The 16,356-nt window shown below is 33.0% G+C and overlaps 1 protein-coding gene across 1 annotated transcript in view; it reads right to left on the reverse strand.

Moving 5' to 3' along the window:
• The window catches only part of LOC128556117 (E3 ubiquitin-protein ligase rnf213-alpha-like), a 76,258-nt gene that overhangs the window by 14,241 nt on the left and 45,661 nt on the right, over window positions 1-16,356 (reverse strand). Inside the window, exons 19-39 of the mRNA XM_053540036.1 lie at window positions 15,988-16,144; window positions 15,477-15,697; window positions 13,437-13,610; window positions 13,073-13,231; window positions 11,975-12,142; window positions 11,435-11,681; window positions 10,323-10,553; window positions 9,834-10,011; window positions 9,237-9,373; window positions 8,825-8,899; window positions 8,533-8,639; window positions 8,117-8,261; window positions 7,320-7,515; window positions 6,697-6,934; window positions 5,515-5,661; window positions 4,043-4,148; window positions 3,249-3,414; window positions 2,874-3,042; window positions 1,401-1,540; window positions 344-541; window positions 7-129 (exon numbers count right to left, since the gene is read on the reverse strand). Coding sequence (XP_053396011.1) covers window positions 7-129; window positions 344-541; window positions 1,401-1,540; window positions 2,874-3,042; window positions 3,249-3,414; window positions 4,043-4,148; window positions 5,515-5,661; window positions 6,697-6,934; window positions 7,320-7,515; window positions 8,117-8,261; window positions 8,533-8,639; window positions 8,825-8,899; window positions 9,237-9,373; window positions 9,834-10,011; window positions 10,323-10,553; window positions 11,435-11,681; window positions 11,975-12,142; window positions 13,073-13,231; window positions 13,437-13,610; window positions 15,477-15,697; window positions 15,988-16,144 — 3,482 coding nt within the window. The remainder of the gene's footprint in view (window positions 1-6; window positions 130-343; window positions 542-1,400; window positions 1,541-2,873; window positions 3,043-3,248; window positions 3,415-4,042; window positions 4,149-5,514; window positions 5,662-6,696; window positions 6,935-7,319; window positions 7,516-8,116; window positions 8,262-8,532; window positions 8,640-8,824; window positions 8,900-9,236; window positions 9,374-9,833; window positions 10,012-10,322; window positions 10,554-11,434; window positions 11,682-11,974; window positions 12,143-13,072; window positions 13,232-13,436; window positions 13,611-15,476; window positions 15,698-15,987; window positions 16,145-16,356) is intronic.

Consider the following 16,356-nt stretch of genomic DNA (forward strand, 5'->3'; position numbering starts at 1 on the left):
TCAAACCTAAATCTCATGTAGATCGCCAGAATTTTTTTCGCATTATCAGTTGTCAGCTCGTAAGTGTCGTCCGGGTCCTCTGACGATGGTTTGCCCATAACACCTCGCAATTTCTTTATCTTTTCCTCTCTATGAAACAGCGGAAATGTTAAAGATGTTTTTTGAATACTTCATCTCATTCTGCGTTATTTCGTTTTAGAAGAAAATATTATGTATAATAATAATAATAATTATGTAGATATAAGCTATAAAACAGAATACTACTTTAGAACAAAGACTTTGGAAATATTTGAAATACTTGGAATATTATTGTTACGATATCATACAAATAAAAAAATTGAACCTAGGAATCAAGTTGAAATGTTCTTGGAGTGGGACATGGTTCCTCTCGAGAGCTTCGTACAGATTGCTCTGCATTATAGACTCTTCAAGGACATTTCCAGTCTGCTGATCAATAAGATTTCCAGACGCCTTTTGAATATTGAATCCAAGAAAAGTGAAGGTTAATCTATCCCAGTTGAAGAACAAATATGGATGAGGACTGAAAGATAAAACTTACAAGCTACCAACCATGTAACTGGTCCTTGAGAATATATTTCTATTGTGATAAAAGACATGTTGCCGTCCGCTTTTTGCGACTCACCTTGTAAACCTCACATACTGCGGCAATAGTAATTAACATAACGAGGTTCTGACTTCCTTTTAACCAAGAAATATTTCCTTATGCTTTCCAACCAGGACATACTAGCAACATTATTTAATATAAACATTAATGCGCTGCGTTCCAACTATGAAATGCATCGGTACTATTTACCCATCTTGAAATTTACGTAAATTTCCAACAAATGTACACTACCGATAACAACCTCCATATTCATAACAACGAAGATGCATGTAGAGACTATAAAGACATGCTCGATCATAAGAAAGATATTGAGTCAGAAAACATATCAAATAAACCACTTAAATCAATAAACGTTTATAAGGTGTTGAAGAACATAACTCATATAAGTAGCCTCGAGCCTTGTATTTGATAGAAAATAAGTATGGAGTTTCATCCAGTTGTACAAGCAGATTTTGATTACGTAATTATACTGAGTATAATCAAATTGCATATTTTACTTGAAGACTTCACATTACCAAATTGACATACTTTCTATCATATAGTTAATGCGGAGAATGAACTTTTAAGTTTAATGCACAAATGTGCGTCGATATGTAATGATCCAACTATTGCATTTCACTGCTTAGATAATAAGTAGAAGATATACTAAGATATTGCAAATATTATGTAAACACTTGAAACATTTATGTTAATAAAAATATAAATAATCTACAGGAATATGAACAAAAAAGTCTTTTCACAATATAATTTCTCTGTCACAAAAACTGAACTACACCTGCTCTCCCAAGTTCTTCTCATCTGATATAATTTAATTATATCATCAGTTTCTTCATCGTCGGTTTCCATCACTTCATTTTGGCACTGTGTAAGGCCAGGAGATTCCTCGCTGATGTAAAGCGACCTCGTTGAAAAGTCCTGCATATGGGATGAATCATATTTATAGAAGATATATACTAGTTTAGGATAGCAACTGCAAATGATGCCAGACATAACAATGATAAATATTTAACCCCAAAGCTACATTTCGATCAATGAAGATTTTTTTTTATTTCAAAGTATCTCAAGTTTGCATTGGAATCAATACCTACCTTTCCAGTCTTTCTTTCAACAAACTTTTTCTATATAGCGGCTTTGTGTGTAAATATTACGAAACGCGCCAAATTTTTATCTGATGAAGGGATTTATATTGTATTTGTTTTCAAAGCTATAGATTGACAAACGTTACTTCAAATGTTCTCATTAATTTTCAAGACATTATAAACAGTGCCTCTTATTTTCATTTAACAGTTTTTACACGCGATTATAATTTATGAATACGATGATGAATTACTGAAAAAAGTGCATGCACCACAGACCTGTGTTCAATTATTTTCAGAAGTACTAGTAATTAATTAATTATTTACAATTAAAATAGAAATGCTTCAATTAAATTACAATTATTTGCCATTGGCAATATATTCACAAAAAGAATCATGATGACATATTAATGATGCAGATTTATAAGTCCTTATTGAATTTCGAAAAAATTTAACACTTTAATATCCCAACTAGTATCCTTAGGTAATATAAAATGATTTAACATGCTAGAATTCATGTTGTGTGGAAAACAATCAAATGTGATATATCAAGTACATTCATATATTAAAGTGATGTTTAATATACCCTACATTTACATGGTGAACACAGAGATTGTTAACACTTCTTACTTACCCACTCTGTACAACAGATGGCATCAAATTCTCTCCCTTCAGGATAATTATACTACTAGTTATGGTAACTCAACTGCTTAATATTCATCAAGGGTCTAGCAACAGTTTCAGGTTCATATCCAGATTACATTAATACCTCTTTAGATGACCAGCATATGTGAATTTTATACCCCAGGTGATATCAACTATTGCCAATAACCTGTATTTTTGACAATATTTAACTGCCATATGTTTGTAACAGTTGAAGAGTAATTGAATTTTATTGACAATTATTTTGCATTTTTTTATTTTAATTAATTAATTACAATTAAAATATTCTATTTTTGTCTCAATTATTAAATATTTTCAAATAATTGAAAAACTGTAATTTATTATAATTAATTAAATTATAATTGCAATTGGACCCAGGTCTGATGCGCCATAACTGTTAGACGCAAACTCGAAGCTGTTACATTTTCCCACCAGAAATGTTTAAGGAACCGCTTCAGAAATATATTAATATAATATATGAATAATATAACGATAGACACAATGCTTACTTTAGACATTTGAATGAGAAATCGCAGGACAAATGTTGAAAAACCGGGTAGAACATCAGCGGCTGCACCACTCACAAAATCGTTTTCTTTGAAATCGACTAACTGCGTGTTCAGGAACCAGACGAAATGGTGGAGCTCTGACCAAGATGGATCTTGAATACCACAGTACCTATAAATTGCAACTCAAACTGCACATGTTGACAGCTTAGGAACAAATTAACTAATAACTGGAAGAAAATTATGAAAATTTACTTCTGTCATTTCCTTAATTGTCTATTTAAATGTTAGTGCTTGTGTTGGTATTTCGGTTATATATATTGGGGTTTATAGTATGGTATTTTGATTAAATGACACCACTGTCAGACGTAGTTTTACCTTAGCAGAATTTCTAGACACGTCCGTTGATTTCCTTCCGGACGATCCGGGTGAACATTTTCAAGACTGGTTTTCTTTGTTAGTCGGAGGAGATACTGGAACGGCCTTTGATACTTCTCGCTAAGAAATTCATTCTCGTCAAATAGTTGATCAGTTTTTTGATGATCTTTAAAAATTTAAAATCAATTTTGTACATATTTCAAACTAGAAGCAGTGTGTATAGTAAACTGAAAGAACAGAGAAAATTTGTTTCAAAATAGACCTAGTATGGTGATCATTTCATTTAATGTAATACTATATATTCTACATGTTCACAGTATGTGATTGCCAAGCGTCACAAAACAGAAGACTACAATATGCACATATCAATATGTATTCAGTTAATGGCAACTGCAACACAAACAGTGACTGTATATTTGTTTACTAATGTATTTAATATGGTAAACTATATCTAAAGTTTCTGGAGGGGAACGGTGATCTAACGATTCCGGCCTCTCAACCCGAAGAAAATATTTTCGATCCACACCTTGGTCACGACCATATATATGTCATCAAAATTATGTTTTCCAGAATAAGCAACAACGTAGAGGAACAATATCCTAAATTTGTCAGAAAATTATAATACCTACTTACTGGTCATTAAATGAATCATGTGTGATTAATTTGCACGAAAGGGATGAATAAGCAAAAGTAGAAGAAGGAAATAAACAAACGATCATAAAGGTTTTGCAAGCACTCTCTAAAGAAGCAAAATATTGGAACAAAAACGATCTGAACATAATTATGAGGCTCACCCTGTAACATCTCCCCCTTGTATATCTCAAGGCTCTCTTGTGGTGATCTGCATGTTATGTCTGGCAGGAATGCCAGCATCGGATGAATACAGTGATATCCCAATTCCTACACACAAACAAAAAGGCAAAGGATTGACAGACATCCACATATCTTCAACACAACAGTCACAAATAAATATAAACTATAAATGGTACCAAAGGAAGTGTAGCGGACAAAATGTTAGATAGCAAATTAAGATACATAATCTCATCTTCTCGTATTCAATTCCATTTTAAAAACATGTTAGCTATCAAAAGCATTAAAAGGAGCCTTATGTGAATATTCACTATTAAATCATTGCAAAATATAACAGACATATCAGATGTTCACAAGAGATTTAAATACTTTTTTGATATTTAAGAAGTATTTAAGAAATGTATAACACAAACTGTCATACAAATTCATGAATTCAGCAAGACTGTATCACTTCTAATATTCAATAGCGAAACACATTAGGACAGGAAAGAAAACATTTCACTTCAAAGTAAAACATATCAAGGATTTCCTGCGGCCTGAAGTTTTACAGGCCAAACATTGTTATAGATGTAGGTGTGACCACTCAGCCTAAAAAGTAAATTATGGGTGAATAGCGTGCTTGTTTTTTATTATACCATTACGCTTTCATGTAGGAAATATTACTCAATTCTACATGTTTTACAAGTAGATGTATGAAATTTGTATTTCTTTATTCTGAATGTTATTATTTTGAGCAAATAACTATATTCCCCTTTCATGTATAACATAATGTTTAGCTCAGTTGGTTACATTCCTGGACTATTGAAATACAAATGTGATTCATGCCTTCATCCGGACTTTGTTGACATATAGAGCAAAAACAACACAGGAAAATAATAAAGGAAATTAAAGAGCAATTCCAAAAAAGTGTTCCCTTATGCACAAGAAGATATCAATATTGATAATTGCTGAAAGTTTGCATACATTATCTGAAATATTGGATGAGGAATTCAGGTCACAAGCATTTCTCTATATATCATATAAAGAAATAACAACGAAGGCCCACAATCCCGGATATTAAAGAGTATTAAAAAAAACTTCCCTGTTGCTCAGTTAGGCATCAATGTTGGTCTGCCAGCTATATTGCCCAAACTGCGTTTATCAAATGCGATAAACCAATCATATATCGGTAAAAAATCACGTGAAAACACCAATGTGCTACACTACTTCTTGCTTTCCAATATACCTGCGCTTTCATGCCGCAGGTAATCAAGTATATTTTAATATATTTTAAATAATTTAAAACCAGACACAAACAATAATCTGGAAAGTAGATCCCCCGGAAGCACCGAGAACAATGCAAACAGTGAAAATTGCAGACTCGGTTTGATTGAGTCTGTTCATGAGCAGTAGTACACTCATTTGGAGATCTGTCAAAACATAAATATCCCCTTTTACAAAGAAAGCTAATACTAACCTGTTTCTCTGCAATTGGTGTCATTATTGGCATTGTTTCAATTAAATACAAATCTGTATCTAACTTTCTCCAAACATATCCCGTTTTATCCACCAGGCATCCAAGAATCAGCAAATTGAACAGCAAATAATCGATGCCTTCTTGTACCTTTAGAAGTGATCGATTTATAATATGATTAACAATTATTTCGATAAAATGTTGCATTCTACTATAATATGATAAATAATATGACGAGACAATATATACAAGAATAATGCTTTAATATATCTAAACACGATGAAAAGGTCATAAAAGGAATAATTTCGCGGTGGCGCATAACCGATCAAAAGTGTTTAGATACAAGTTTTTATACAAATACATATATTATTCGATTATAATACGTCTTTCATGTTAAAAGCAGATGCAATAGGAAACACAATATTTTGCGCATCTGGCGACAAAAAGTTGTTCTGCGTGCGTGGCGTTACCGTGACCGTGCTTGTCAAATAATGATAAGAGGTCACACTTTTTGTGGAATAATAAAGGAATTTGTAGTCGTCTAGTGAATTTTTCTAAGCGCCTAATAATCGATTTCACAATGTGTTAACTAAGTAAACCACCCATACTATTGTATCATTTCGACAGAAATGGTCTTTGATTAAAACGGAGATCATACTTAGTAGCAAACTTTCACGTCAAATAATATGTCGACTGTGTTATATATGTAGATTGAGAAATACTTGTAATCAATAAAAACAAATATTAAATGATACAGAAATTATTTACTTTAGCTACTAGCTTAGATTTGATTTAAAACTACTCGACAGAGTAAATCGTTAAAACATATAGTATTTGCTTTGAAATGTTTCTTATATCTATATATTTAAGATCAAAGATAATCTAATAACATTATTGCTACATAACTTTTTTTATTAAATTTTATTGTGTATTATCGATAATTTCATTTCAATGTATATTCATAGCATTCAAACATATAGACCATAATTATCTCGAATGGGTTAGACTTTAAGCTATGTAAACTTTATAACTTTCCGACGGTGTCATAAGTAAATCAAACTGACGACGGATCCCCTAATGCACAGAACAGAAAAAGGGCTTGTTTTGTGTTGCTTTGAGACCGTTATCTGTTAAGTATAAAAGTTTAACAAGGAATATAGGATACTCATCAAGTAAATGTCTTACCTCATGAGATATATCAATGTGGAACAATTTAACAGCCTGATCTCCGGGCATTGATGTGTGGTTCAACAGCCGTTCTATTACATAGTGAATATCAACATGCTTCTCTTGTAATGGGATAGTAACTATATCCGTCGACACACTGTCATCATTTAAAGATAACAATTCCTTCGACTTCTTTCTTTTGAAAAGCGTTTTCCCAACACCTGCACGCCATGACTTTATTATTCGCACTGTGGATCTACAAAGAAATAGTTATCATTGCAAGCCAGAAATATTTCAAATTATTACATTTATCCCGTTCTAAGGAAATGCTTTAGTCTCAGTAGCACTGTCAATAAAATATTAGTGATGATGTAGCTTTTTAAGTAGTTCTTACATAAATGCAATTTATAGCATGAACACATTTCTTTTAATTTCACTAATTTTAGCATTATAGAAATATGTTTTCTGTCGTTGTTAAACAGAACAATTAAAGAAGATATCTTAACGTTTCTAAATAATGCTTTACCCATTTCTGTATGAACTTGTTTTGTGGATATTTTTGTCGTGAAAGGGTAGGCTTAAGCTTTTGTACGGAGCTGCCAATGCCGTATGTAATTACCATATAATTATATTATTATTACCTATCGCTATCAACAAAAGCTGCAGGTTTGAATGCATAATCTGAATTATGCACAGCTAGTCTATCTGCTATGTCCACCTTAAGCTTCTCTTTGTTGACTGGTGGAGCTTGTGTTCTGTACTTATCCAAAAATGACACCATTGTTGACCGATATTCATTCTCTTGTCCGCATATTACACACAGACGATAACTAACATCTGCAATTAATAGAAACCAATTTTTATCATTTAACACTTGCTCATTTTGTTTGTGTTGATATGTTTATAAGTTTTAATCAATATCGCTGTTAAAAATAATGTGTTGAAGTTTGTAAGATAAATTGCACATCTAATGATGTTTGTTTCGTGTTTCGTTTAAAATTTCCACGAAACATCAGGGTCCAAATAAACAGATACCTAGATTGTTATATAAAAGAACGTATTCAAAATTTGATTAAGCTTTGTTTCTTCTACTTTCTGTATTTGTACTCTGTACTTTATTCGTTTCCTTAATTCTAAAACAGATTTTACTAATTATCACAATTCAAGTCTTTAAGGCCGAGTGACGGCCGTAAAAAATTTTACGTATTTCGATTTAGTGTTGTTATATTGTTATGGAGTCCATCGAATACATGTGTCAAAGAACTCCGCCTAACATACTTCTTCTTAAGCTGATGCAAGTGGGCCTGAGGTGTAAATTAACTTTTCATTACATTTCAAAATTTTTACATCGCAATCAAACCATGTCTGCTATTATTTTGCTTGGTTGCATTGAATACTGCCAAAAGAACTTATCATGCGAGAATGATTAATGATATACCTGCTTTATGTCTGATTTCTAGAAGATAGTCTTTCAGAAGTCTCTCTGACACTTCACTTACTTCGTACTCAAGATAATCGGCATGTAACAGGCAGTGAATTTTCTTGCCTCCACCAAATAAGGCTCTTCTCCAGAATATATCCACCTTCAATGGATTATAAATAATTAATACGTTGCCTAAGACTTTACGAAGTATTGTCCTATTCAAGTTATCATTCAATCATCTTTACATCCTTTGAGCTTAAATCTATTGACATGGACTTTAAAATATTTCTAAATCACGTTCCTGCATTTTATTTCTAAATGACTAAGTCGAGCGTATAAAGCTCTTAAATCTATTCTTAAACTAATAAATTTACAGCTCAACATATCATATCAAAACATTTGGCAATTCATCTTCCTAATTAAAATTTTACCTCCTGAACTGTTGTTCTTGAAGTACACATCAATATTTCGTCCGATTGCGGCAACGGCTGGCCTTTATCCATCATGTATACTGACAGTGCGGTCACAAGGACATCATCTGCATTTGGGAAAAACAGAACAGATAAATTAAGGGTATTACTCTGCTATAACAAACAGATACAACTAAATACTTTCGTTGTACACACTATCCAATTTGTTTTATAAGAACAATGCAGTAGGAATTGTCGGATGTAGCAAGATACATATTTTGCTTCATTTTCAGTCAATATTTAGACAAGTTACCTTTTGGACATACGAGAAGATTCGGAATGCTTTCTTTGATCCCTGGTGGTAATGATCTGTCTATCATTTCCAAATCTAGAACAAAGCAAAAGAACGTTTATCTTAATGACTTTAAAGTGTCTTCTGAGGGAGATATGTTAAAATATGTAGCATTCTGTTGTTGAACCATTCCATGTAGATCAAAGTATGTTGACAAATGGTGTGGGATCGATATAAACGTAGCGTTTATTAACCGTTTTCTATATTTAATAAAAAAGCTATACATCAACATTTGTTTCTGAACAACATAGATCTTTTCAAAGTGAACTGTGTCTATTAAAAAATTAAAAGAACAATTTTCATTAGTCCCATAAAAAATCAAAAGAGTTTAACGTTTACAGCTTTACAGTTACTGTAATGTAATTGTTTGTACCACTAAAAGCCAGCTGTTGGAGAATTATTCCAAGGTGTTCGATGCTCAGATAGTCCCTAATGTTAGATGATATGGACGTAAGGAAACGGTTCCATAGTTGTTGCAAGTCATGTATCAGAGGTTCAACACCAATGTTGCTGAAATATTTAAATGTTATCAGGGAATTAAATGATACTATATTAGTTAAATTGAGCCTAAAATACTTACAATAATTGATTTTAATATAGATTTTTTTTTCTGGTTGGATTTATGTCGCACCGACACATGATAGGTCATATGGCGACTTTCCAGCTTTAATGGTGGAGGAAGACCCCAGGTGCCCCTCCGTGCATTATTTCATCACGAGCGGGCACCTGGGTAGAAGCACCGACCTTCCGTAAGCTAGCTGGATGGTTTCCTCACATGAAGAATTCAACGCCCCGAGTGAGGCTCGAACCCACATCGATGAGGGGAAAGTGATTTGAAGTCAGCGACCTTAACCACTCGGCCACGAAGGCCCCAATAAATCTTTTACTTACGAAATGTTTATTCTAAATTTACTTAAAGTCGTAAAGCCCGCCTTATACTTTAAGGAGAAACATCAAATTACAGCAATACCTGTGCTGTCCCAAACAAGATAAATTGGCATTTATTATGGACTGCATAGAAACTTCTGACTTGCTCCATCCTTCGAAAGACCTCTGAAGATCAGATTTGATTGTAGTGTTTTCACCTTCGCTCATATCATCTTCATCTGACATATCAGAATCGCCGTGTTCAATACACCACAATATTCCTTAAAAGTAATACAAAAGTCTTCACGCATTATAACAAATATGAACACAATATACAGTATTCCAACTTGATCTACATATATAAACAGAGTATCAACCTTCAGTAAGTCCATATTGTGTGTACTTTGGAATCTGTTCAAAACCTATTGCTGGTATGATTTTCATTTATACCATTAAGAGATACATACCATTACTCTATTATTTCAATAACCAATCATCTCTCCTAAAAGGGAAACACATAAATTTAAATAAAGAGGTATTAATAAGTAAATTTATGCTCATTCTTATATAATTTAAAAAAAAACAACGTTACCTTGATTAAAATCATCTAAATCATCAACATGAGCCAAAGCTTTTATTGCCACAGCCTCTTCCTGTCCTGCGTCAACAAGATTACGTATGAACGTCATTTTCCTTTCGTCTTCAACGATGTCTTCATTTTTCTCTAATCCAGGAGTATCCATTTCTTTATCGTCATCGGTCTCCATTTCATCTTCCCAGCCAATCACATTCTTGGCAGACAATATGGCTTGTTGAATATCATCTAAGATAACAAGTATATATAATTAAGTAATGATAAAATAATGTTGAAGATCTATGAAATTTGATTAGAAAACTATAACGAGTATAGATTTTCAAATAGGTTGAATTGTACTTAAAAAATTAAAGCAAAATATCTACTTACACACTTAAATGTTTTAAATATTAATTTAAAATGATACACTTTTCTATTTGTTAATGGTGTTTGATTAACTGCATAAGTGTCTTTCGCAAGTAAAATTCATATTTCTTAAAACGGTACAATGTTATTTCTTTAATAGTTTGAACACCTGTATATATACCTATATATCAGACCCAGCCGTTTAGCTCAATAGGGAAAGCGCAAAAAATCGCCGGGTCATGAGTTTGATCCCTTGGCGAGGCTTATGTTCTCCGTAACGATTTGATAAAAGACATTGTCTCTGATTTTACACATGTTGGGACGTTGGCAGTTATTTACGGAGAACAGGTTTGTACTAGTACAGAATCCAGGTCTACGGATCTCGGGGTCGCGAGTTCGATCCTCGGGCGGGGCGTATGTTCTCCGTGATTATTTGATAAACGACATTGTGTCTGAAATCATTAGTCCTCCACCTCTGATTCATGTGGGGAAGTTGGCAGTTACTTGCGGAGAACAAGTTTGTACTGGTACAGAATCCAGGAATACTGGTTAGGTTAACTGCCCGCCGTTACATGACTGAAATACTGTTGAAAAACGGCGTTAAACCCAAAACAAACAAACAAACAAACAGAATCCAGGAACACTTCTTAGGTTAATTGTCCGCCGTAACATAACTGAGATATAGTTTAAAAAGGGCGTTAAACCCAAAAGAAAGAAACAAACAAACAAATATATGACGTGACCAATTAGAAAGTGTATATTGCCTTCTGTACAGCCTTTCTTGACAGCAGACAACAGCGGATAAATTAAATGAGAAGGCTTATCATCTGTCCCGAATTTCACTAGTTCCCGTTGTAAAATTACAAGCTGGTCGACAGTAAAATAGTTTAGGTGCGTGTGTGTCCAGCGTTTGTCATTGATATGTTGCAGCCATGTTTCATGGCAAAGTTCCATAAATCTTGCAATCTTTGGTATCATATCTTTTAAATCTTCATTAACAGTCCTTCTTCCCTGAAAGTTACATGCAATCATTTTTTTCATCATTAGATGTGAACTTTTACTGCAGAAAGTCCTTAGCAGATATATTTAATTTGGTTAAATATAAAAACTGGTTATATGTAGAGTTCAACGTCATGTGGTAACAGACAATTGTTAAATTAACTTCCAGGTTTATAGCCACTGTGGTAGTTTAAGTTTACATTATGATTATTTGATATAGACTGTGCAATACGGACTGAACTGAAATACACGATGTATGTTTAAGTCCGAAAAATAATATAACTCAATTTATAGATGATCTTTACTTTCAGTTGTTGGACCTCGTCACCTTGACCGAAGGTAATTGTAGCGCACACAGGTCGAGCTGGATCAGGATCACAAATAAAGCGTGCAGACCAGTCTTTAAACAAAACACAGCCCGACGTATGCAGTTTCACGAACACTTTGCCGAGTCTTGTTATACTGTCAAATATCTGGAATACGAACATTATCATACTTACTATGCAATTAAACGAAACTGAAATTGAAACTGAATAATTTGATTAAACGCCTATTTCTATACAATGACATATTCAATGGCGTTGTACATAATCATAATAATAACAGTAAATAACGATAACAATAATAATAATCATAACAGCCTTATTTAAACAAAAAGTCATGACCGCACCCATCCCTCTGAGGTTATATTACCCCTATTGCGAATACAAGTGCTTAAAGCCTTACATGGTACGCCCAGACGGGCTGCATATAGAGGTTCAAACCCCCTGGTTAATGCAGCCATCACAGACCATTTCAAAAACTACACACTATCTTACCCATAGAGCATGTACTAACATTTACGTTTAATTAAACGAACTTTGAAAATATAAATGTTGAAATGTTAAACCTTTTACAAAAATTTAAACATTATCACCTGCTTCTATCGCATATAAAACAGTTATAAAATATTTAAAACAATGACACGAAGTCTCTGAAATACAGTGTCTTAAGATTTTTTAGAATGTGTCAATTGATTTACTTTTGCGTAGTTCTAACGACAGTTAACTCCACAGTTTTGGACCAACAGTACAGAAACTTCTATCATTGAATGTTTTGCACTTGTTGTATGGAACAACATGACATTCAGAATTTTCTGACGATCTCAAACCTGGTCTACTACAGGTATACTGTGCAAGCAATTCTGTTAAATACATTGGTGCTCTCCCAATGTGACAGCTATACATGAAATAAAGAATCTGTGTGAAGAACCAAATATCAAATAGGAATAACACGGCAATCAATGCAATATCATGGCATGATTTTATATGGTCGTAAAACGCAACATCATTTTAACAGTGTTCTATCCGATCTAGACGAAGGTACTATAATTGATATTACGATATCGCAACAAAATTCTTTACCATGGTAAATCGTTCTACACTTTCTGTGCCTGTGTCAGCTTTCCCTGCAACTAACATGAGTCTACTCTGTAAATCTTGTAATTCCGAAAATGTGTAGTTCCTTTTCTTCCTTTTTCCCAGCTCTCCAGGTACTATCAATTTGACTGTGTCAGCAACAGACTGTTGTCAGAGGACAAATATTTGTAACACAAGTTCTACTATACAACTGTACATTATCATTACGGTGAGAAAACAATTCAGAATAATAAAAAAAATTGCATATTGATGAACAGAATTTCATATAAATTATTTTAAATTCCTAAGTTGCATTTTAGATATGAATATTTGCCGATATACCTAAAGGCAATTGCTCGTATAAAGTTACCATTAAATAGTCATGGAGGGTGTTTGATTCTTCTTTGTCTTGGAGTGCTTGTCGTCCGATAATGAAAGTTCCATTGGTATTGATGGCTTCAGTCTGCATCATCGACGTAACTTCTACAACCCCATGTGCATTCTTTATCTCTGTAAGCCATTCTATTTGACTATTTGTGTCTTCCTAAAATATCAACAATGTTTTTGAAAAAAATACACATAATATAAAGACACATGATTAGCTAATTGAATCATCAACTAACAACTAACTGAAAAGTAGTTCAGGTGTATGTGTGTCCTCCGATTTTCATAAATACGATATCTGATTTCAATATACTGAGAGCTTTATAGTTCAAACACATTTAATTATGAATAATTGACCGTGTCATAGTTATGTGTACCAATTTATTATTTATTACTGCAGGACATTTCCGTTTCAAAGACACTACTCTAAATTCATCTTGCTATCAGCAGCTGATGGTACCAATGTGCCACCAACCCCACGTACATTTCGTGTTCTCAATATATGTTTTATTTTTTAAATAACCATGTTGTTAAAAGGTACAAATGCATAAAATGTACATCATGAACTCTGTCTACATTTATATTTTACAAAGAACAACAGAAATACAGTATATATATCTACATATTGTTCTTTTGCAACTATGTATATATGCATCTGCTGTATAGAGTATAATCACTTTTCCTCTTTATTTCACTCAATGATATGATCTATAAAGGTAATTTTCACATTATCGCAAGAACAATAAAATGCATTGAAAGATCAGATAATTAGATATTAGATAATATCATAATTCATGCATCATATACCATTCAGTTTAAAACCAGAATTGAACTGTGAAAAGGTAATTTGCAGAAAATCAGATACTTATTTTATTAAATACAGATATCAATTTAAACCAAAAACATAGTCGATCCAAAGTTATTTACGCGCAAAATATCATCGGAATATTTTAAATGAAGCAACAAAGTTTTCACTTTTGCTTCTGCTGACCAGCAAATTTAACAGTGTTTGACCTGTGACAAAGGTTGTTCACATATTTATTGTGACTGATATATATTTAACTATAGGTAGACAGCATGTGATTACAGGATTAACCGTTTAATTGATATACATAATATGGTTATTATAACAGTAGCTCGATCTGGGATGCTGTATTCGGCTCGAGTGGATTTTTGCCAGATCTGATTTCACGAGGCGAGTGCAAGCGCCGAGTGTGATCCGACCTTGCAAAATCCACAAGAGCCGAATACAAAATCCCAGCTCTATCTATTGTTATAATGACCTTTTTGCTTATTGTTTGTTACAGAACGAAATCTTCAATGTTTATCGATACTGAGATGGAACTAAGTAAAGTTTTTATGTGCGCTATTTATAGAACTGTGTCAGGTCATGCATATTACAATAAGGAAGGTACAATACGGAATTTAAAAGGTACAATACAGATATTTTTCTGCCTGTTCCTTTTTTAATTGTGAAATACAAGCCGAATGTTTACAGAATTTATATAGGTATATAATAAAAAGGAATATGATGCACCCTAACTTTTATTAATAGAAATCTTTACTAACGGTTAAATGCTTTGTGTGGGAGGACAGTTTTGAAATAAACATCAGACTGAATAATTTGACATTAGTATATCAACATTTAAAATGATTAATTCATTATACTTACGCGCTGTGATTATTAAAATTATAGACACAAGTCATGTATTTGACAACATTTGGCGTGTATTGGGGAGAAAATAAATCTTATTCCGGACCTTTATAGCGGCTTTAAGCACAAGCGGAAATAATTTTAAATTGATTATTGAATGATCATTAAGAATTAACTACAATTTCACTGTATGCTATTGTTGCAACTTCTTAAGTAGCAATTTGTTCTTCCATAAAGTTCATAAATATAATATATTCTTCTATAAGGTCCACAGATATAGCTACTACATATCATTGCAGGTAATATTATTAGTGCAAACTTGCAACTTGTTTGTATTTGTATCAAAGAAAACAATTTGAATGTAGGACTTACTAATTGTTTTGGAAGTTTTGGATTTGCTTTCAATTCCCTCCATACCAATTTGCATAGGTCTAGTAGCTCCTTGAAGCCACACTCCTCTCTTAGGTCAAATATGAGTGGTGCATATCCTGTCACTGCTGAGTGTAATGCCTGTACCTTGCCTATATTGTATGGATTATCTCCAATAGACATTGATGCCAAGTCAACAAATACCTGCAGTTCTTTGAGCCCCGCTACGTAAAAGAAACGCAATGATATTCTATCAGGGGAAAATCATAACATAGAGAAATGTTCGAGCATTTCTATTTGACACAATTCCTGCGTAAATGTATTATATATTAATCCAGTAACATGAGAAATTTTATATAGACTGCAAAGTTATCACACTGACTATAACAGGTAATAAGTTAACAAAAAAAACAGCCATGACAATCCCTTAAATGTTATTCAGTATGTTATTAACTCTTCGACATATTTAACTTGTTTAAACTTTATAAAATGATTGAATGTTTCCTATGCTTACATGTATGCATTGATTCCTTCAGCCACTGTACCAACGGCTGACAGTTCAAAAATGTGTTTAAACAGGCAGCTCTACTACGGCTAAAGTCCTTAAGGAATTCGCAAGCATCCATAAGCGAATCGTCAAACTGTTCCATTTCAATGTTTTCTCTGGCATCCTTGAATGTAATTAAAAAGAACTGAATGTAGTTGTGACTGAACTAGCCTATATTGTAACCAAAATTAATTTATAATGTTCTTGTTTACACTTTGCTTATCAGTGGCAAATTGTACTCAATGATGTAAGTCATGGCATAAGACAATATTTTTCATATCTGAAATGCTAGTTTAAAGTTAGCATGTGATATTTATGTTAATATTAGTCTTTAAC

This window comes from Mercenaria mercenaria, chromosome 4, assembly GCF_021730395.1.
Source record: "Mercenaria mercenaria strain notata chromosome 4, MADL_Memer_1, whole genome shotgun sequence".
NCBI lineage: Eukaryota > Metazoa > Mollusca > Bivalvia > Venerida > Veneridae > Mercenaria > Mercenaria mercenaria.